At 44.0% G+C, this 23,827-nt stretch overlaps 1 protein-coding gene across 2 annotated transcripts; it reads right to left on the bottom strand.

Moving 5' to 3' along the window:
- Positions 1 to 919: 919 nt before the first annotated feature.
- KCTD6 (potassium channel tetramerization domain containing 6) lies at positions 920 to 23,763 on the bottom strand. Of its 2 annotated transcripts, none has more exons than XM_077451881.1 (4): positions 23,610 to 23,763; positions 14,504 to 14,569; positions 8,507 to 8,613; positions 920 to 4,257 (listed from the first exon to the last, which is right to left on the bottom strand). In XM_077451881.1, the coding sequence occupies exons 3-4, from the start codon at positions 8,588 to 8,590 to the stop codon at positions 3,571 to 3,573; spliced, it is 771 nt and encodes a 256-aa protein (XP_077308007.1). In that variant the 5' UTR covers positions 8,591 to 8,613; positions 14,504 to 14,569; positions 23,610 to 23,763; the 3' UTR covers positions 920 to 3,570. The 2 variants fall into 2 exon arrangements, with proteins under 2 accessions (XP_077308007.1, XP_077308008.1); XM_077451882.1 differs by having other exon boundaries at positions 920 to 4,254.
- Positions 23,764 to 23,827: the final 64 nt, after the last annotated feature.

Raw genomic sequence — 23,827 nt, 5'->3', positions numbered from 1 at the left:
GAAGCTTTCACTGCCCACGCATCTCACCTTTACTTAGAATAAAAAAAAATAAAAAATGTGTGTGTGTGTGTGTGTGTGTGTGTGTGTGTGTGTGTGTGTGTGTGTGTGTGTGTGTGTGTGTGTGTGTGTGTGTGTGTGTGTGTATATATATATATATATATATATATATATGTGTTTAGGAGTTCTAACAACCTAGAGAATAAAATGGTGGTCGTTGCAATACTGTCTGTCACACCGTATTTGTGCAGCGGACTTACAAGCGCATTTTCGGGGAAAAAGTCTTATTTTTTTAATTAAATATAACAGTAAAGTTGGCCCAATTTTTTTATATTGTGAAAAATAATGTTACACCGAATAAATTGATACCCAACATGTCACGCTTCAAAATTGCGTCCGCTCATGGAATGGCGACAAACTTTTAGCCTTTAAAATCTCCATAGGCGACGTTTAAAAAATTCTACAGGTTGCACGTTTTGGGTTACAGAGGAGGTCTAGGGCTAGAATTATTGCTCTCGCTCTACCGAACGCAGCGATACCTCATGTGTGGTTTGAACACCGCTTTCCTATGCGGGCGCTACTCACGTATGCGTTCGCTTCTGCACGCAAGCTTGGCAGGACAGGGCGCATTTAAAACATTTTTTTTTTCTTATTTTAACTTTTTATTTTTTCACGGTGCTTTTAAAAAAAAAAAATTGTCACTTTTATTCCTATTACAAGGAATGTAAAAATCCCTTGTAATTGAAAAAAAACAGGACAGGTCCTCTTAAATATATGAGATCTGGGGTCAGAGAGACCTCAGATCTCAAATTTACACTAAAATGCAATAAAAAAAAAAAAAATAAAAAAAATAAAAAATTGTCATTTGAAAAAAAAAAAAAAAAAATGTCCCTCTAAGAGCTATGGGCAATGACATGGAGACAGGTGGGGGGGCCGCGCTATCCTCCCCTCACTCGTCTCCATGTCAGGCCAGGGACAGGTCTGGATTGCCGTTACCGACCTGGCTCCTAACTTTTTTAGCTGGCTCCTAGATTCCAAGCAAATTTGTCAAGCCCTGGAATAAGGGATATTTAAAACTGCCCTGTGGTGAGAAAACGATAGACCTTGTCCCATGTTGCTGAAGCCCCAAAATGTTTGTTGAAGATTTGACTTGTCAGGAAGGTGAGAACTTGCCTCTTGTCCTCCTAATGGGTACTTGGGAAATGTGGAAATATAGAACTAAACCCTAGGGTCACCCTAGTGGTATTGCGATCCAATAGTGTTATGATGGTATTACAAGGCCACGCTCTGTTCTCCTCTGGACTTAAAACAACTTTATTCAAGTTCCAGCATGAACTCACTTTTACTGACACGTTTCACCCCTTTCCATCATCTTCTTGCTCTACAATTAAGCTCCACTAGGGAGTAGAGCAAGATGATGAACGAAAGGGGGTGAAATGCATCAGTAAGGAGTAGGCCGGATGGTCAGTGTTCATGCTGCAACTTGAACTCTAAAGTTGTTTTTAGAACAAAGGGGAATGGAGTGCATCAACGCAAGTCTGGAGGAGAGGTGACAGATCCTGGAAGCACCTGCGCCTATGACTGGATGGAGGGGCTGGAATAGAATAAAAACTGTAAGTCCTTGTACACGCGGTCGGACATTCCGATGGATAAATGTCCGATAGGACCGTGTTGTCGGATAATCTGACAGTGTGTGGGCTCCATCGGACTGTTTCCGTCGGACCAAGTTTTCCAGCTGGGCTATAAAATTTTCCGACAACATGATCCGATTGGACTTTGTCCGATCATGTGTAGAGAATTCCGATCGGACAAAGTGCCACTCATGCTCAGATCAAATTCCTAGACCAAAGCTATTGGCTACTAGCCTGAACGAAGTCCCGTCCTAACGAAATAACGTCATCATGTTAAGTACGATCGGATTTTCTGACAACTTTGTACGACTGTGTGTATGCAACAGTTTCGGACAAAATCCGACGGATTTGGTTGTCGGAATGTCCAACCATGTGTACAAGGGCTAAGAGAACTATTGTTGGTAAAATATGTTTAGTTACCGGGCTGGTAGAGTCTACATCCCAGAGGATCCCCATAATTTCCTTGGTGTCTAACTCAAAGCAGCATATTTAAGATTGAAGCACAGCACCACAAATTACTATTCTAGAAATAATTCTATTCCACAATAGGGTCAGATAGATTAAAAAGGGGGATTCATTGTGATTTAGGGATCTTAGGGAAGCAAGAAAGGAGGTAAACACAGGTACATTCTGGAAATGTAGAACTTTAAAGGGCATGTATTAGCTAACAATTTTATATAAACAAGATCCGCTAGATGTAAATATTCTTACGTGTTGAAGTTCATCTCTGGGATCATTTTCAACCACCCCTCAAAAGAACTAAAATCTAAAAGTTTTTTACTTATCTAAACCCACAGCGACTTAATGATCCAGCCCCAAGTTGTCTCCTCTTCTATTTAGTTTCTGTATGGGTTCTTCTTTGGGTGTCCACGTCACTACCTGCGTGTTGTGGACACTTCCTGTGAGATGTCCAGCAGCAGTTGCTCTCAGGATCCAGGAGAGGACTGATGTCAGCGGAAGGGAGTTGAGGGGACTGGTGGGCACAGGTACCATCAAAGGGATGGACCCCCCCCCAAAAAAATCTGGAAATGGTGGCATTAAGGGAGTTGGACATAGGTAAGTTTAGCTGGCTTCACAATATAAAGTTAACAAAAAGTATAGTAGGAGAAGCACAAAATTATCCAGGAATGTAGCTTTAATTACACTGAGATAATGAGAGCTCCCTGGTGTGGATAATAGAGCACTCTCTATTAAGCCCCTTTTACATGGGGCGGACTCAGTTTTCGTAGTGGGGGATCTGTCCACTGATCTCCCACTCCGCAGAGTGGAGCGGATGGAAAAACACTGTAATTTTTCTTTAAACTGCTCCAGAGGTCATTTAGAGGGAGCAGAAACACCATTTAATGCTTAGAGGCTAGCGTTGCATTGTTAGAGGTCATAATGTTGGCATATGGATCAACCGGATTATGTGATTTACCACTAGAAGTTACTGCACATTAGCACTTTGTCAGTAAACAAGCCCTGGGAATCAATATCCGAATCATTGGTTTCCAGTCCTTTGTTCACTGTAGCATAGCAGGATAAAATATTTACAGAATAGGCCATCAAGTCTACTAACTGACCAAACTAAAGACTGGCCATGGTTCATCAGCAACTTGAGATTAGAAGTCCAACTTTATGCCTGTAGTATTCCTTCTTTAAGCTCTACAAGACACACACAAGCCATATGTACATCAGCATTCAGTATGAACAGAGTAGAGCAATGTTGCAATAAGGGTTTGGAAGTCGATGTAAAAGCATGGAGAACATCACTGAATGGGTGACCTCCATTTTCAGGCACATGCATGCGTGCTGGATTACAGGTCTAAGGAGTCAAATTAGCAGTTCTATTCAGTCATAGTCGCTATCAATAAATACAATGGGTGCCCAAAACAGCACTTTGTTTAGTAGAGAACATGAATTCCGATTAATGCCTACAATAAAGGCAATGGTCCAAACTCCGTCAGTCGTCTGTCTTTCTTGCTAGTCGGCAAAAAGTCCAGTTATGCTCCACCGTGTTCTCGTTGGCCCGTTCGCTCATATGGTGGACCCGGGTATTCCGGATTGTAAAGCCTTGCTTAGTAATGTATTCCATCAGATGGACTCTGAGGGAGACCTCTTGGTGGTAATCACAAGGCCCAAAAGTAAAGGAGACTTGGCAATCGCGAGTGTCCATCATGTGCTTGTTCCACTTGGTGAAGTGGTTGGCAATCCCCTCCAGTAATGCATGCACCTTGGTCGTGATGGTGAGTTGGGTAATAATGACGGCGACAGGATTGGAGTACTTGGACAGTTTCCTCGTACTAGACAGCTCAACAACTTCTTCAAAGGTGTCCGTGGGGTACAAAGGTTTGGGATCGTTTAGAAATTGTATTAAAGGTTCGATCTGATAAAAATCTGCTTCTTTCCGAAGCAGGTCAAATTCCTTGAAGTCTACGGGAAGAGTTAGTTCTGATGTCCGAAGAAAGTTTAGAATGTATCGGAAAAGGGAACCATCACGATCGATGAAGTAGTTACCCTGCGAGTCTCTAGCAGTGGGGAAGTCGCCCCGGAACATGGCACCTAACATGGAGTCAGGATAACGGGTCAGCGTAGACAGTGATGTTGTGTATACATTGCCCCCGACATTGAGTGTGACTGGGTCAGTCTTCTAAATGGAAGAAGAGTTCTAGTTATTCCAGAGCAAGCAAAGTATCCAAAAAACAATAAATGGACAAGAGTATATCAAAGGTGAACTTTGGGCATATACAGAAGACAAAACATAATGTATTAATTAAAACGATATCGAAAGGCATATAGACTTTTTTTTTTTTTTTTTTTTTTAAACAACACGTTATACCTACCTGCTCTGTGCAGTGGTTTTGCACAAAGCAGCCCCATCCCCATCTGCTCTCCTGTGATGCTCCTAGCTCCTCCTCATCCTTGAACAGTGCCCCCATAGCAAGCCACTTCCTATGGGGGCACTGGTGCGAGCTCGCATCTGAGTCCCACTCTATGCGTCCATAAGACACAGAACAACAGCTCGGCTCTGCCCCGCACTCTTTCCTTGTTGGCTCACAGGCTCCTGCTGCTGTGTCTAAGCCAATAAAGAGAAGAGAGAGAGACCCAAGACAACTGAGGCTCCCATGCACATTGTGGATTGAGAGGTGGCTCAGGTAAGTATAAGGGGGAGCTGCACACAGAAGGTTTTTTTACCTTCATGCATACAATGCATGATGTTAAAAAAACCTTCAGCCTTTACAACCACTTTAATCCATTAGTATTTCTTTAACTGCAAGTACTTGACTTTGATTTGGTATCAGTCTCTTGCAATCCCCTGTATAGCAGAGCTCAGAATATGAGAGGGAGCAGAAGAACAAGAAGCCAAATCAGTTGTGCTGCAGTGCTCATGGGCTAACAAGTGAAATGCTGATAGGAGAAGTGGACAGAAAAATCTGTCGTTAGTTAGTAAGGTTGAATAAAGACACCAGTCCATCCAGTTCAACCTGAGTGAGTATCTACAATTGTCCCCATCCCTGTACATTGCACACTCACATCAGTCCCTACCCTCAAGGAGCCCACAATCCAAGGTCCCCATTCATATACTAGGGCCAATTTTTGGACAGAAGCCAATTAACCTACCTGCATGTCTTTGGAGTGTGGGAGGAAACCAGAGTACCCAGAGGAAACCCACGCAGGCACAGGGAGAACATGCAAACTCCAGGCAGGTAGTGTCATGGTTGGGATTTGAACCAGCAACCCTTCTTACTGCTAGGTGAGAGTGCTAACCACTACACCACTGTGCCGCCTCTTGCGCCTCATTTCACTATCCAATCACAGGTTGGGGGAAAGACAAGAACAGAATGGGACTGATTTACTAAAACTGGAGTACAAAATCTGGTGCACCATAGAAACCAATCAGCTTCCAAATTTCTTTGGCAAAGCTTAATTGAACAAGCTGATTGGCTATCATGCACAGCTGCCCCGTACTAAGAATCCGATGAGCCTTAAATCTCAGGATTGCATGGACATGTGGCAAGTGAAATGCCTTTCAAATATGTATTTCATCTGTGTAATTAACCATTTGCCTGGAGTTTAGCTATAAGGAATATCTCATCTAGACTGTGCCAGAATTGACATAAACCTGTACTTAATTCTAGAGGGAAACTTGATTTTTTTTCTAGTTAAATTTTACTATTTCTTCTTTAAGTTCATATGTTATTTCTTTTGGGGAAAAACATGCAGGATGCATCCTTGCCCATCTAATTGCAGAGCACTTACAGCACACCATGGCAATCATCGACTTCAGGGCTTGTTCACACCAAACGCTGCACTGCAACATAGCGGCTGGCATGCTGTGAGGTCTGGCTGGACCAGTGCAGTGTTGATGCCCCAATACCAGAACTTCCAACTCTGCACCTTTTTTTAAAACAAACTTTATTGAAATGTCACATTTCATAGAGTTTCATCAACCAGCATGTGGTGATCCACAGTGCAATAGAAGAAAGTACTGCCAGCAGTAATTTTTTCCAGTGCATCCTGTCAGTAAACCACCGCAATGCAGTGGTCTGAACCAGCCACACCGGAGACGAGGCATTTTGCCTTGTCCTGCTCTGGAGGTGCAGCGGAACTGCGCTGGACTAGCCACCCAATGCAGTGCTACCTTAGTAGTCCCATGCATTTATGGCTTGTCTGCAATGCATTTTTCCAAAGAGTTGCTTTTACATGGATTTGTGGTGTGTTTAGTGCAAAAAAAAAAAAATTTTTTTAATTGCACTCTAATGGTGTAAACTAGGCTTATAAAATTATACTTACATTCACCTAAAGTTTCTGCCCTCCCCCCTGTAAACTGACCATGGTTTATCATGGCTGCTGAGCCCCGACACCGTGGTCAGTTTACGTGCCACTGTCAGCCGCAGCTCTCCTCTCTGCTTTGCACTCCTGTGTTCGACCCCCCCCCCCCCTCCCCTCCCTGCCTGTCTGCGAGCCGCCCCTTCCCTCCCCTACTAACACCGTGCCTAGCAGTAGTAAAATTACTGCTCACAATCACTGCCAGCTCCTCTGCTAGGATAACATCTACTATACAGTGTTTGGCGTTTTTTTTTTTTTTATTCTTCCTCTAAATACCTTATCTCTCCTTGCTGATCAGCGGTCATGTGACCGCCCAGCAGACGTCAAAGGGAAATCTCGGCCCCTTCCTCTGTAGTGCATACATCGGAGGAAGGGAGCGACGGGCGGTCATGCGACTACTGATCGGCGAAAAGAAATAAGGTATTTAGAAAAATAATAATAATAAAAACAGCACACACCGTATACTATGTGCTATCCTAGCAGAGGGGCTGGCAGTGATTGTGAGCAGTGCCTTTACAACCTCTTTAAGGTCTGCCATATAGCAGTTTTAATGCTACAGGGCGGCACCTTTGGACCAGATCACATATAAATACACATGATCTGGCTCTTTTGGGTAGGGGGTGCATATGTGTGCTGCCGGCGGCTCGCTCCCGCTGTGTGGAGGCCCAGTGGCGGGTACTGTGGACTCAATGTCTGTCAGGAGGGAAGGCGTGGATCCTGTGTCTCTGCAAAGCAGGGACCAGGATCCATGTCTTCCCCTAGTAAAAGCACCTCCCACAGTTTAGTAAAACACTGGTTAGGTACACAGTTAACCCTTTGATAGTCCCTGATGTTTAACCCCTTTCCAGCCAGTGCCATTAGTATAATGACAGTGCATATATTTTGTCACTGACCACTGTATTAGTGTCACTGGTTGCCAAAAAGTGTTAAAAGTGTCAGCATGTAATTGTAACTGCAATATTGATGTCATGCTACAAGTGACTAATTGCCACCGTTACTAGTAAAAAAAAAAAAAAAAAGAATTATCCCATAGTTTATAGATGCTATAACTGTTACGCAAACCAATCAACATACGCTTACTGGGATTTTTTTTTACCAAAAATATGTAGCAGCATACATTTTGGCCTAAATTCATGAAGAAAATTGGACATGTTTTATAGCAGAAAGTAAAAAAAAGTTTTTTTTTTTTTTCAAAATTGGGGGGTCTATATTGTTTATAGCGCAAAAAACAAACTAACGCAGAAGTGATCAAATACTACCAAAAGAATACTCTATTTGTGGGAGAAAAAAAAAAGAGCATAGAAACTTTATTTGGGCACAGTGTTGCACGACTGTGCAATTTTCAGTTGAAGTAACTGTGCCGTATCGCAAAAAAATGCCCTGGTCATGAAGAGGGAGGGCGGTAAATCTTTCGGAGATCAAGTGGTAAAAATTGGTTTTTAAATGCATGAAGGTTAAAAAAGCATAGACTTTAGATCTAGCCTCATTTCCCCAGCCACAACTGGACTCAGCTTTAGGGCAGGTCTGATGTGGATTGACGGCTGAGATACAGAAGGTCTTTTATTTTTTTTTCATAAAACACTTTCACCTTTTTACATCCTTTTTGTTTGTGTGACTCAGTGCTGCTGATCTCTAAACTTTATAGCCATTTTCTGTGTTATGTACCCAATTCCTGCACAGCCCTACTCTGGACCATCTTCCTAGTAGTGACCATATGGACCATGCTTGTGCAAACTGTGTCAGCTTGGCCACTTGTAGTGTCCAACAGGGCCTCTTGTGACCAGGTGACAATGTAGTAGCATGACTGGGAGACATTTGTCACCCCCATAACAGGAAGTGTCTGAGCAAGGACCATCATGGCTGGATCGCCAAGTGTTTCTTTGATGAAAACTGCCCATTTCTTAAGACTGAAATCAACTTTTAAATGACATTACCATTAGAGGTGTCAGTGATTTGCTTTAGATCTGCTTTATTGCAGTGGAAGTCAATATCCAGCTGGCAGATACACAATCTATCCTACGTATCTTGCCCACTGTTAATATTAGAAGAGTGCTAAACATCCCACGCACCATGTATCCCCAGTCTCCATTGTCCATTTGATCCAACGACTGATGCTTGGAGTGAATACGACGTTTGAATGCTGAGGAATGCATACACTGATCGCGTTCTCCTGTTTCTGTAAAAACAATAATATGTACCAACATAAGTTATGGGAACATAAGAAACCTAAAATACTTAAAGTGATTGTAAGGCTTAGTTTTCTATTATTTATTTTTTTAAATAACAAACATGTCATACTTGCCTCAACTGTGCAGTTCGTTTTGCACAGAGTGGCCCCGAACACCGACTTCTGGGGTCCCTCGGCGGCTCCTCCTCTTATCAGATAACCCCCTAGGAGAAGCTCTCTCCCGGAGGGGTTGCCTTGCAGGCGCGCTCCCGAGTCCAGCATTTGGCGTCCATAGCCCCCGAATGTAGGAATCGCCCCCCCCCCCACACCCATTGGATTTGATTGACAGCAGCGGGAGCCAATGGCTATGTTGCTATCAATCTATCTAATCAAGAGCCGAGACACTGGGCAGAGGAGAGCATCTCCAGCAGGGGGAATACAGGACTCAGGTAAGTAAAACGGGGGGGGGGGGGGGGGGGGGGGCGGTCAGTGACAGAAGTTTGTTCAAGGTGAAAAAACACAAGGGTTTACAACCCCTTTAAAGTGATAGTAAATATTCAGATTTTTTTTCTTTTTAAAGAAAAAAACATGCTATGATTATCTGCTCTGTGCAGTGGTTTTGCAAAGAGCAATCCCAATCCTCATCTTCTCGGGTTCCATGCTGGTGCTCTGGGCTCCCCACCACCATGAGTGCCCCCATAGCAAGCAGCTATGGGGGCACTTGGTCCTCTACCATGGGCCATGCATGCTCACTCCCAAGCCAGCCCTGTCTGTCCATAAGACCTCCTCACTGGCTGTTTTTTGAAGATAAAAGTATACAAGCCAACACGTTTCAGAGGAATGCCTCCCCCTATTCAGGACTGTATTTCTTGGTTGACCACTCGAAGACCAGGCCTTTTTTTGGAACTTTTTGCTTACAAGAGGGATTTCCAAACGACGGCCCTCCTGACTACACGTCCCATGAGGCATTGTAAAACTCTGACATTCACAGACATGATTAGGCATGATGGGAATTGCAATTCCTGAACAACTAAAGGGCCACAGTTCTGAGACCCCTGGCTTACAAACAGTGGGTCTCAACTCTTGTGCTAAGGACCCACTAACAGGCCAGATTTTAAGTATTACCTTGGGAAGATGCAGACTAGAATACTGCAATCACTGAGCAGCAAACTATATCACCTGTGATGTATTTCAGTTATCTTGCAAACCTGGCCTGTTAGTGGGTCCTGAGAACCACTGGCTGACATGTTTAATTTAGTATTGTTTGCTAGAAAATTACTTAGAACCCCCAATTATTATTATTTTATTTTTATTTTTACACTCTGCAGTGTAGGTGAGCATTATGGGAAATGTAGTTTGAAAACATCTAGGGTGCCAAGGTTTGCCATCACTGCTCTAGAAAATAAAATGGCAATCATTGCAATATTTTATGTCATACCGCATTTGCGCAGCGGTCCTACAATCGTAATTTTTTGAGAGAAATAAAAAAATACTAGAAATCAAAAAAACAAAAAAAAAACAGTAAAGTTAGCCCATTTTTTTTGTATAATGTGAAAGATGATATTATGCCGCGTAAATAGATACCCAACATGTTGTGCTTTAAAATTGCGCACTCGTGGCATGGTGACAAACTATGGTGCATAAAAATCTCCGCAGGCGATGCTTTCATTTTTTTTTACAGGTTACCTGTTTAGAGTTACAAAGGAGATCTAGTGCTAGAATTGTTGCTCTTGCTCTATTGAATATGGTGATGTGTGTGGTTTGAACACCGTTTACATATGTGGGTGCGACTTACAGTACATATGAGATTGCTTCTCTGTGCAAGCTCAGAGGGACAGGGTGCTTTAAAAAAAAATATTTTACCTTTTTATCTTTACATTTAAAAAAATGTTTCCATCACTTATAAAGTATGACAGGGCCTCTTTACGGTGAGATCTGGGGTCAAGAAAACCTCAGATCTCACATTTACACTTATTAAGGCCCCTTTCACACGGGGCGGACCAGTAATGATCTGCCCCGTGATGATCCGCTCGCTTAGCGGGGATCGCTCCGTTGTCCCCGCTGAGTCGGCGGCGGACAGGGCGGTCTCTGCACACTGTGCAGGGACCGCCCTGTCAGCTCTCTGCTCTCCTCTATGGACGGTCCGTGCTCATCCGATCCGCTCTGCAGACGGATAGAAAAATAGGATTTTCCTCCGTCTGCAGAATCGGACAATAGTGGGTGTCTGCGGATGTGCATCCGCAGACACCCGCTATCCCATAGGGATGCATGTATGTCCGTATTTCATCCACAAACGGATGGATGAAATGCGGACATACTGTCCGCATGTGTGAAAGGGGCCTAAAAAAAGCAAAAAAAATAAAAAAATTAAAATAAAAAAGGGGATTTTGCCTTTTAAGAGATGGAAAAAAAAAAAAATCATCCCTCTAAGCAGGAAGGGCAACGAGCAGAGTGGGAGCTATCTTGTCCTCACTTGGCTTCCTGGCCAGCCACGGAAAGGATTGGATTGGCTCTGGGCTAACCGACAGCTCCAGTGAGCCCGGAGATGACTGGAACCTATACAAGTGATCCTGTGGCGAATCTGATGCCACTTTAGACGCAGAATCGCCCACAGTACAGGAAAATACCAGGGTTATGGCAGCTAGCTGCTGCCATAACAGCGGTATTTCAAGGGGTTGTGAAGGTTCAGTTTTTTTTTTTTTTTTTTTAAAACAAACATGTCATACTTTCCTCCACTGTGCAGTTGATTATGCACAGAGTGGCCCCGATCCTCCTCTTCTGGGGTCCCTTTGTGGCGCTCCTGGCTTCTCCTCTTCTTGAGTGTCCCATCGGAGAAGCGCTCTCCTATAGGACACTCATGCGGGTGCACTCCCGTGTCCTGCTGCTGCGTCTGTTGTTACAGACAGCAGGACTCGGCTCCGCCTCCTGGTGCCCGCGTCATCGGATTTGATTGACAGCAGCGGGAGCCAATGGCTGCCAATCAATCTATCCAATCAAGACACAAGACACCGGCCAGAACTGGTGTGCTCGTCCCAGTTGCAGGAATTACAGGGCTCGGGTAAGTATAAGGGGGGCCTCTGCAGTGCTGCTGCAGTAAAGAATGCTTTTCACCTTAATGCAAAAACGCTGAGGATTTACAACCCGTGTAACGCATAAGTAATGAAATTATATGTACTGTGGGTGGACTTGAAGTGGTTAAGCTCTGAGAGGATTAAATATATTTGATGAGCGGCTCTGCAGCATGCCGGTGTTGTGGAGCTGAGGATGCGGCTCTCAGAGTATAACTATTCTTGAAGAAATGCAGCCCTGAAGAGGGGGGGGGGGGGGTGATTCCCCCGAAACACGTTGGCTCCACCTGTATACTTTTATCTTCAATAAACAATTTTAAAAAATCACCTATCAAATCATCAATCAACTCTATACAGTAAATGAGCGTGACCTGACACACACACACTATATGAAGCACATGCATGGCGGCCTCCATCCCTGATTTGGTAGGTAAAAAGGAAGAGTTTGTAGGACTTTAAAATGAGGGAACGCCATGTTAGGCGAAAATAACAGCATAACAATTTAAATTACAATATATGATTTATGTATTACAATCTAGAATACATATCAGATATTTTTATTAAATAGATATGTAGTCACCAGACTTATATTAAATATACTGCTCATAGCATGCAATACAGATTAAAAAAAAAAAAAAAAAAAAGACATGGCAAATATACATGGTAAAATAAATCAATTGAAAAACATATGTAATATGTTTTTTTTTTTTTATCTAATAAATTTAATTTAAATCCTAATTTAGTTCTACAAAAAAAAAAAAAAATGTCCTCACTATACTCCTTTTTGTCCCCTAGTTGTGGTTTGCCATGGTCCCCTTACAATATTAAACAACCCCCCCCTGTACAATCAAGTACTTCCACGCATCACCCGCAGGTACCTCCCTTTTTTGATATAATTCAATATACATCTTTTCTAAATTTTCAAACCAACTTTTTTCAATATTTTCACATAATTGAAAATCATACTTATGTCACATTTACCTATAAAGGTTTTTTACTATCTGCAAAAAAAGTCAAAATTATGCATTTAACAAACGCCTTTCATGCTTTCAGGGTTCCTCTCTTTTGGCCCCAGTGGGCTCTTCAGTTCTTTCCCCTCGGGTCGGTGCTGTGTGTGGGGGGGAGCTGGACCAGCATTTTTCAGGCCAGGCACCTCCAGGTTTGTTTTTGAGGCAGGTTTGTTGAACTCTCTGGCTCAAGCAATTTGGAAGCATTTTTAATCTGCAACATTTGTCATCCCATCATATGTAAGTGTTTGCTTCCCCTTCATTTCTCCACAAATTTATGTGTGTTTTCTCTGATACTTATATGTATAGTGTTGCATTTATATATTTATGATATTATATATTTTTTTTCTTGTCTTGTCTTTATGGACCTTGCTTTGTGCACTGGTGTGCAGTCATATTAGAACAGGAAGGGGCCATCCCCAAACTGTTCCCACAAAGTTGGGAGAATGAAATTGTCCAAAATGTCTTGGTATGCTGACGCCTTAGGAGTTCCCTTCACTGGAACTAAGGGGCCAACACCAACCCCTGAAAAATACCCCCCCCCCCCCCCCCCACCGAATAATTTGGACCAGTGCACAAAGCAAGGTCCATAAAGACATGGATGAGCGAGTTTTGGGTGGAGGAACTTGACTGGCTTGCACAGAGTCCTGACCTCAACCCGATAGAACCTCTTTGAAATGAATTTGAGCGAGACTGAGAGTCAGGCTCTCGTACACATCAGTGCCTGACCTCACAAATGTGCTTCTGGAAGAATGGTCAAACATTCCCATAAACACACTCCTAAACTTTGTTCCCAGATGAGTTGAAGCTGTTATAGCTGCAAAGGGTGAGCCAACTCAATATTGAACCGTACAGACTAAGACTGGGATGCCATTAAAGTTCATGTGCGTGTAAAGGCAAGCGTCCCAATACATTTGGTAATATAGTGACTGGCACCTGCCGATCGTTGGTAAACTACACAAGGAAGATCTCTGTTCTGACAGGGGGCAAGCAGGGACTAGAATCCATCTCTTCCCCTAGTAAAAGCACTCAATGTCCTCTGGGAACCCGCTGATCATAAAGCAGAGACACAGAACTGCGATCCACCTATGTAAACAAGGCAGATTGCCGCTGTGACAGGAAGGAAGGAATAGAGAGTTTGTGTCCCTGCAAATCAGAGAATAAATTCCATCTCTTCCCCCTAGTAAAAGAACCTCACACAGTGCAAACAAAAACAGTGTCATTAGTACAGTGACAGTGTATATTTTTAGCACTGATCACTGTATTAGTGTCACTAGTTCCTGCAAAGTGTCCATTAGTGTCCGATCTGTACCGCACCAATATCGCAGTCTAACTAGAAGTCGCTGATCACTGTCATTACTAGTATAAAAAAATAATAATTCCATAAACAAATTCCATAGTTTGTAGAGGCTATAACGTTCGTGTGCAGGGGTCTCAAACTGGCGGCCCTCCAGCTGTTGTGAAACTACAAGTCCCATGAGGCTTTGCCAGGCTGGCATTTACAAGCATGTCTCCCACAGGCAGAGGCATGATGGGACTTGTAGTTTCCCAACAGCTGGAGAGTCGCCAGTTTAAGACCCCTGGTGTAAACCAATCAATATATGCTTATTGGGATTTTTTTTTTTCCAAAAGTATATAGCAGAATTATTGGCCTAAAATTTATGAAGAAAATCATTTTTTTTATTGAATATGTTTTATAGCAGAAAGTAAAAAATATTGTTTTTTGTTTTTTTTTTCAAATTCTTGTGTGTCAAAATGTTGTGGTCCAATCCTTGTGCATGAAGGTGCCAAAATACTGGGACAGGTATCACAGATTGTTCTTACCTTGTGAATAGGATTACAGGACGGTGTCTGCGATTCTCTGAGCATCAAATATCTTCTCTCTGATCTCTGTAAGGAGAAAAGATTTAACTCTAATAAAAAGAAAACAATCCAATGATAGATCTGCCCAACGTGCGATCATTTTCTATGACAAATCCCAATCTTTTCCTTTTTTACCAGAAAGATCTTTTCATGAAATGCAATCATAATGTATAGAAAAAGAACTACATCCTGATGGCATCCTTCTATAGAAGAGAGTGTGATCATCCCGCACAAAGATTGCAATATACAGCCCAACTGCCACCCACAGACATTCTGTATAACTACCCATTGACAACACACATTACAGTTCAATACAGGAGGAATCGAAGGGCCCTGATCGTTAGAACTTACAATCTAGAAGATATTTCCACCTCCGCTCCTAAAATGTTAGGTCTTGTTCACGCGATTCTTAACTTCTGAAGAGCGATTTGCAATCGGATTGCTCTTCAGAAAACACTTGGCAGGTGGCGAAGAGGTGCCGTATCCTCAAAGCCTGCTTGAAAGTGGTAAACCCTCACATATACCCAGTGAAGTGATACACAGAGATGACCACAAATTAAGTTGCACCTGTTTATCTGCAGTCTTCTCTACATTTGTTCAAGAATCCAGAATTTAGAAAGCTGGTCTGAGGTGCCAGAGATAGGGGAGGAGAGGGGTTAAACTCTGCAGAGCTCAGTGAGGACAGCTCTGAGAGCTGATTGGAAGGAAGGAACCCCCCCCCCCCACCCCCCTTTTCACACAGCAAGAGAGCTGAGGCAGTCAATCACAGGCTGTGTGCTGGAGCTCCCCCATCACCATTTATCTGGCTTTATCATACTAATATATATCTATCTATAGCTCTCTCTCTCATATATATATATACACACACACACAGCAATCCCATCTCTTTTTTATAGATTTCTCTCTCTCTATATCTAGCGAGAGATAATATATATATATTATATATACACAGCAATCCCATCTCTTTCATCTCTCTCTATATTATATATATATATATGAGGGAATTGCTGCACATAAAAATATTTATTGAAAATAAATATACATAGAATTATGAAAATAAAAAAATAACATCAAAGATGCATGCTATACCATGCATCTTTTTTTTTTTTTTTTTTATACCATGCATCTTTGATGTTATTTTTATGTGCAGCAAACCCATCTCTCTCTCTCTCTCTCTCCCCCTCTCATATATATATATATATATATATATATATATATATATATATATATATATATATATATATATATATATATATATATATATATATATATATATATATATATATATATATATATATTGTAGACATGTCACTGGAGAAGTGATCGAGGGGGTGTACATCTCACCTAGGTTGCTACACAGTGTGAGATGGTAAGTCCAGGATGGATCAGTTTCTCAGCAGCGATATGCTGCTGAGTTGTTATTTAATTTTGCCGGGCCTGGGTTTATATGGAATGGCAGGTAGGTTTGGTAGAGGGACCTGTCATTCCACACCCCCCGATCCAGTTCTGGGTTTTGGATCAGGTGAGCTTTGATCCTAATTAGCCTGGGAAGGTAAAGGCTCTGCAGGGTCTGCAGGTGTTTGCTCTCAGCCAGGGAATGAACAATCTGTGTGTTGAAGGAAGCTGCAAGCACAGCCACTGCTGGAGCTAAAACCCACCCTGCGATATCCAGGCGAAAGACGCTGTGTTTGTAAGTGTCAGAATAGGTGAGAAGAACCTGTTAGTAAGCGCCCAGCCGGGCTAGGTCTTTTATTTTTGTTGTACTTAGAAAGCACGGTGTTGCTGTATATTTTGTTTGCTGGACTGTTTGTACCACGAATAAACGCCAAGATCTGCTTTATAAATTCCAAGTCTGCTGTGAACTGTGTCCAAACTCACCCTACCCCGGGAAGATCCCTTACAATTGGTGGAGGTAGCGGGCAACACGGTTGCTAGGGGCAACGGTGTGGACAGACTTGGCTACAGCTGCTGATGTCCTGGGTGAAAGCTGCAACTACACTCCAAGAACAGTCCAGCAACATGGAGGAGATGCTGAAGCAGTTTATGCAAGTGAGTTTGCAACAACAGCAGGCTCAGACAGAGGCCAATAGACGACATGAACAGTCCATGGCTGCACAACAACAACTTATCGAGCACCTGATAGTAAATCGAGAGGCGCCTGTGGTTGCTAATCCACCCACAGTGATGGGAGCCGCTCCAGAGATTTTTTTTGGGAGAAGGACTGTGCAGAAAGCGCTGCAAAAGATGACGGCTGAGGACGATGTTGAAGCCTATCTAACAGTATTTGAGCGCGTGGCTGAGCGAGAGAAGTTACCAGCCGCTGAGTGGGCAGAGGTAATTGCGCCCTATTTAACAGGTGAACCTCAAAAGGCCTACTATGATCTCAGTGAGCAAGAGGTTAAGGACTATACTCGGCTAAAAGAGGAGATACTTGCCCGACTAGGAGTTACTACTGCAGTCCGTGCCCGGAGGGTACGCAACTGGAGCTACAGTCTGGACAAATCAGCGAGGTCCCAGATGTATGACCTAATCCATTTGGCAAGAAAGTGGTTGGAGCCAGACACTTCTACTCCTGCACAAATCCTAGAGAAGGTCGTGATGGATCGCGACCTCCGAGCGCTTCCTACTGACCTGCAACGCTGGGTGGGACAAGGTGATCTTAAGAATGCAAACGAACTTGTCAACCTTGTGGAGAGGTTCCAGGCGACTGAGGACTACCTCCGTGATGTTCCTGCAGCATCTTCACCTCCCCGGAGCGCCAGATCTGTACCGTCAGCTGGTAAGAGACTTCCATCTATTGGGGGAGTGTGGAGGGCTGCTGATGGGGGGAAAAGGGCTCAAGTGGTGTCTCAGGGACAAAAGGCTGGTGATGGTCCCGGGTGGCTAAGGGGCTCTAAAAAGGACTCCTTGCCAAGGGGACCAGGCCCTATCCAGTGTTGGAGATGCCATGAGGCGGGACACGTGTCTGCCCATTGCCCCCTTACCACTGAACCCATGGAGTGTGACGCTAGCCGGCGTCAGTCGCTATTTGCGGAACCATCTTGTGCTGCAGTTCCTGGACTAGAGACTGAACCGCAAATCTGCATCACAATCAATGACTTTCCTGTTAAAGCGTTAATGGACTCAGGAAGCCTCGTAACCTTGGTGCATGCTAGCCTGGTGACTGGGGACTTAGAGTCTAAAAAGCATATGAGTGTTGTGTGCATACATGGTGATACAAAAGTGTACCCTATAGTGCTGGCTAAAGTCGGGACTGAACAAGGCACCGTACAATATGAAGTGGGTGTGGTTAAAAACCTCATGCATAATGTAATATTGGGGCGCGATTTTCCTTTATTCTGGGCTCTCTGGGAAAAAAGAAAAATCCCCAAAAGGAGTGAGGATACCTCTAAGGTGGTTGCCTTGTCCACGGTGAATGATAGAAGTGTGCAGGATGAAAATGATTGTTTTCCTTTACAGGTCCTGGCTGGGGAGGAGGAGGCCCCTCCCACTGAGCAAAATATACTAGACTTAGAGGTGTCTAGAGATAATTTTGGGGCTGCACAATTACAGGACCCCACTCTCAAAAATGCGAGAGAGCAGGTTGCTGTTGTTATGAACGGGGTACCTCAGGAACCAGATGCTGAAAAAAGATTTCCACATTTTTCGGTGACTAATGATCTTTTCTATAGAGTCAATAAGGTTAAAGATGAGATTGTGGAACAGCTTCTGGTACCTAAGCCGTACCGGCGTCAGGTGCTTGACATGGCACATAACCATGTTCTTGGGGGACACTTGGGGACTGACAAAACGCGAGAGAGGGTTCTCCAGAGGTTTTTTTGGCCGGCCATATATGATGACATTAAAAAATACTGTGAGTCGTGCCCCACATGTCAGGTTAGTGCCCCAGTGTCACATTTTCGCAGTCCTTTGGTTTCACTCCCTATTATAGAGGTGCCTTTTGAGCGTATTGCCATGGATTTAGTGGGTCCCATTGTAAAGTCAGCTAGAGGACACCAGTATATTTTGGTAGTCATGGATTATGCGACCCGCTATCCTGAGGCTGTACCCTTAAGAAACACTGCATCTAAAACAATTGCACGTGAGTTGTTTTATATGTTTTCTAGGACTGGGATCCCCAAAGAAATCCTAACTGACCAAGGTACGCCATTTATGTCGAAAGTAATGAAGGAGTTATGCAAACTATTTAAAATCTCACACATCCGTACCTCTGTATACCACCCCCAGACGGACGGATTGGTGGAGAGATTTAATAAAACTTTGAAACATATGTTGAAGAAAGTGGTGGCAAAAGATGGTCGTGACTGGGATCATTTATTACCCTACCTCATGTTTGCTATTAGGGAGGTGCCCCAAGCGTCCACAGGGTTCTCACCATTCGAGTTGGTCTATGGTCGTCACCCTAGGGGTCTACTGGACATTGCAAAAGAGACATGGGAGAATGAGTCCACCCCATACAAGAGTGTTATTGAGCATGTAGCACAAATGCAGGACCGTATAGCCACTGTAATGCCCCTGGTAAGGGAACACCTCCAGAGGGCTCAAGAGGCCCAAAGTAGAATTTACAACCGGTCCGCAAGAATCAGGACATTCAACCCAGGCGATAGGGTCCTTATACTAGTCCCCACTGTTGAGAGTAAATTCTTGGCGAAGTGGCAAGGTCCCTATGAAATTGTTGAAAAGATCAGTGAGGTGAACTACAAGGTGCACCAACCAGGTAGAAGGAAGCCTTTCCAAGTTTATCACATAAACTTGATCAAGCCCTGGAAAGACAGGGAATCCTTGGTGGCGACAAATACTGTTAATAATTTGTCACAACCAATCCCTCCAGTCAAGGTAGGTGATGCTCTATCAGTGTCACAGAAACAGGAGGCTCAGGAATTTTTACAGAAAAACAAAAACAAGTTCTCTGACCTCCCAGGGCGTACACACCTCATCCATCATCACATTGAAACTGAGCCTAGAAGCAGAGTAAACCTTAAGCCCTATAGGATACCCGAGGCACGTAGGGAAGCCGTATCTGCCGAGGTAAAACGTATGCTTGCTCTGGGGGTAATTGAGGTGTCACAGAGTGAATGGTCCAGCCCAATTGTGCTAATCCCAAAGCCCAATGGAACTTGGAGGTTCTGTAACGATTTCAGAAAGTTGAATGAGATCTCCAAGTTCGATGCTTATCCTATGCCCAGGGTAGATGAGTTGATTGAGAAGTTGGGTAACGCCAGGTACATAACCACCCTCGATCTCACAAAGGGCTACTGGCAGATTCCACTTTCTGGCGAGGCTAAAAAGAAAACTGCATTCTCCACCCCTGATGGGCTATTCCAGTATGTAGTGATGCCATTCGGGTTACATGGAGCGCCTGCAACTTTCCAGAGGTTGATGGACTTGATTCTGCGACCACATCGTGATTACTCAGCTGCCTACCTCGATGATATGGTCATTTTTAGCCCTGATTGGGAAAGTCACCTCTGTAAGGTACAGGCCGTGTTGGATGCCATAAGTGATGCGGGGTTGACCATAAATGCCGAGAAGTGTGCTCTAGCCCTAGAAGAGGCCAAATATCTGGGCTACATTGTTGGGAGAGGATTGATTAAGCCACAGCTAAATAAAATTGAGGCAATACAGAGTTGGCCTAGACCCCTGACAAGGAAACAGGTTAGAGCTTTCCTGGGTATTACGGGGTATTACCGTAGATTTGTGCCGAACTTTGCCTCAGTTGCTGCTCCACTAACTGACTTGACAAAGGGCGGAAAGACAGCAATGGTCACGTGGACCCCAGAGGCCGAGAAGGCTTTCCAAAGCCTTAAGTCTGCCTTGTGCCAACCACCTGTCTTAGTTACCCCCGATTTCAGGCGAGAATTTCTGGTCCAGACAGATGCCTCTAACACAGGCTTAGGTGCAGTACTCTCACAAGTAGTGAATGGTGAGGAGCATCCAGTGACGTACTTGAGTAGAAAACTAACCCCGGCCGAGAAAAATTATGCCATTGTGGAGCGAGAATGTTTGGCAGTGAAGTGGGCCCTAGAATCTTTAAAGTATTACTTGCTAGGCAGGAAATTCAAGTTGGTGACAGACCATGCCCCCCTAACATGGATGAAGTTAAACAAGGAGAGAAATGCAAGAGTGACTAGATGGTTTCTCTCCCTACAAAACTTTAATTTCACTGTGGAACACAGGCCAGGGAAATTACAGGCAAATGCTGACGCATTGTCGAGGGTAAGTTGTCTGTGGGGACAAAAGGCTCAGCCCTCCGGTCTGAAAAAGAGGGGGGGGATATGTAGACATGTCACTGGAGAAGTGATCGAGGGGGTGTACATCTCACCTAGGTTGCTACACAGTGTGAGATGGTAAATCCAGGATGGATCAGTTTCTCAGCAGCGATATGCTGCTGAGTTGTTATTTAATTTTGCCGGGCCTGGGTTTATATGGAATGGCAGGTAGGTTTGGTAGAGGGACCTGTCATTCCACACCCCCCGATCCAGTTCTGGGTTTTGGATCAGGTGAGCTTTGATCCTAATTAGCCTGGGAAGGTAAAGGCTCTGCAGGGTCTGCAGGTGTTTGCTCTCAGCCAGGGAATGAACAATCTGTGTGTTGAAGGAAGCTGCAAGCACAGCCACTGCTGGAGCTAAAACTCACCCTGCGATATCCAGGCGAAAGACGCTGTGTTTGTAAGTGTCAGAATAGGTGAGAAGAACCTGTTAGTAAGCGCCCAGCCGGGCTAGGTCTTTTATTTTTGTTGTACTTAGAAAGCACGGTGTTGCTGTATATTTTGTTTGCTGGACTGTTTGTACCACGAATAAACGCCAAGATCTGCTTTATAAATTCCAAGTCTGCTGTGAACTGTGTCCAAACTCACCCTACCCCGGGAAGATCCCTTACAATATATATATATATATATATAATAGAGATTATATATATCGATAGAGAGAGAGAGAGAGATATCCCGGCTGGTCCCAGAGGCAATCAAAGAATAGCTTGTCTTTGATCACCTCTATGGTCTTGGAGGACCAGAGTGATGTCATGACCTCACTTCCACTACACGCAGTGTTTCTCAATTCCAGTCCTCATGGCCCACTAACAGGTCATGTTTTCAGGATTTCCCTCAGATGAAACAGCTGGGGTAATTACTAAGGCAGTGAAACTGATCAAATCACCTGTGCAAAATAATGGAAAGCCTGAAAACATGACCTGTTAATGGGCCATGAGGACTGGAATTGAGAAACACTGCACTACAGGGTGGAAGTAAAACCACTTTTTTTTTTTTTTTTTTTTTTTTTTTATCTTTTGCTTTTAAAGGTAAAGGAGAGATTTTGGGCTCTTTCTGACCTCAGATCTCTCCATAAAGAGGACCTGTCATCCTTATATTCCCTGTAATTAGGAACAAAAGTGATTATATATTTTTTTTTAACGGAAGTGTAAAAATAAAAAAAGTAAAATAAATAAGACAAATAAAAAAGAATTGAAAGCATCCCCATACCTCCTCATAAATCCCCACACCTTCTCATACCTCCTCATACATCACCATACCTCCTCATACATCACCATACCTCCTCATACATCCCCATACCTCCTCATACATCCCCATACCTCCTCATACATCCCCATACCTCCTCATACATCACCATACCTCCTCATACATCCCCATACCTCCTCATACATCCCCATACCTCCTCATACATCACCATACCTCCTCATACATCCCCATACCTCCTCATACATCCCCATACCTCCTCATACATCACCATACCTCCTCATACATCACCATACCTCCTCATACATCCCCATACCTCCTCATACATCCCCATACCTCCTCATACATCACCATACCTCCTCATACATCCCCATACCTCCTCATACATCCCCATACCTCCTCATACATCCCCATACCTCCTCATACATCCCCATACCTCCTCATACATCACCATACCTCCTCATACATCACCATACCTCCTCATACATCACCATACCTCCTCATACATCCCCATACCTCCCCACACCTTCTCATACCTCCCCGTTCACATGCAATAAGCGCACACATATGTAAACGGCACTCTCACCACACATGTGAGGTATCATCGCAAACGTTTGAGCGAGAGCACTAATTCTAGCGCTAGACCTCTCCCGTAATTCTAAACAGGTAACCTGTGAAGGTGTCGAAAGCGTCCCATATCTGTCAGATATCTATTTAATTTGCGTAACATCATCTTTCACATTATACAAAAAAAATTGAGACATATATTATGTTTTGTTTTTAAATTCATTTAAGTTAATTTTTTCCACAAAATTTGCATTAAAAAAAAAAAAAAAAACGCTGGGCAAATATGGCGTGACATAAAAGAAAAAAAAAACTGCAACGATCGCCATTTTATTCTCTAGGGTCTCTGCCAAAAAATGTTATGTATAATGTTTGAGGGGGTTATAGGTAATTTTCTAGTTTAAACTTGGTCTTCAAAGTGGCCAATACTTTTATTTTATTTATTTTTAACGCAAAAAGCTGACACGACTTTATCTTGGTATCAGCCTCTTACAGTCCCCCTTACAGCAGAGCTCAGACTGGTGGAGGGAGAAGCAGCAGAAGGAGTCATTTGATTGTGCTAGGGTGCCAGACACACGTTGATAGGAGGAGGGAGCGGAGTGACAGAGAGAGCAGGTCATCAGTCACCTGCTTCTCCTTTTACTGTCCAATTACAGGCTGGGGGAGGGACAAGAGATGGAAGTATTAGCAGAGAAATCACAGGACTGGATGGACAGAAGTGGGAATCCTATGACAGGTGAGGCCCCTCCCCCTCTTATATGATTTTGGTGTATTTGGCAGTTTGAATGGATTTCAGCTTTACAGCCAAAGGATGGGAATGACAGCCAGGCGCCGGATATGTTGATGGAGACCGGAGACGGCGGCCTTCCGCCTCTCATCCATGAACACACACAGAAATGTGGACTTGCTGGGTCTTGTGGTTCCTCAGGAGGTGAGGCCTCTGATAGGAGCCCGGTGACAGCTGTGAGATCTCGCTGTCGGCTCTTCCCTGTGTTTATGATGCTGCACAGCTAGGCCAACTATCACCCTTACCTGATCTCCGCCCCGGGCTCGGTGTCCGCTCAGCCTCCGGCCCCCCCTCGGTGTACATACAGAGCACAGTGCGGGGCCTCTTCCCGGATCTCCTCCCACTACACCGCGCGGATCACACCAATCAGTCTCTTCGCTTTCCGTACACGTCTGCCGTTCGCCGCCGCTGATTGGCTGTCGCGCAGCAACCCTTCCCTCACCCCGCCCACCCCCTGTTTGCA

This window comes from Lithobates pipiens, unplaced genomic scaffold (genome assembly GCF_037356315.1).
Source record: "Lithobates pipiens isolate NorthernLeopardFrog02 unplaced genomic scaffold, aLitPip1_a1.2 Scaffold_23, whole genome shotgun sequence".
NCBI classification, from domain to species: Eukaryota; Metazoa; Chordata; class Amphibia; order Anura; family Ranidae; genus Lithobates; species Lithobates pipiens.
The sequence above is the reverse complement of the archived record's forward strand: the minus strand, read 5'-3'. Positions and strand labels throughout refer to the sequence as shown.

Bases quoted from the DNA above. Each gene is read 5' to 3' on its own strand.
- KCTD6 (XM_077451881.1), bottom strand. From the start codon at position 8,590: ATGCATTCCTCAGCATTCAAACGTCGTATTCACTCCAAGCATCAGTCG. The intron at 4,258-8,506 runs GTGCGTGGGATG...TCTTCCATTTAG, and splicing joins ATGGAGACTGGGGATACATG to AAGACTGACCCAGTCACACT.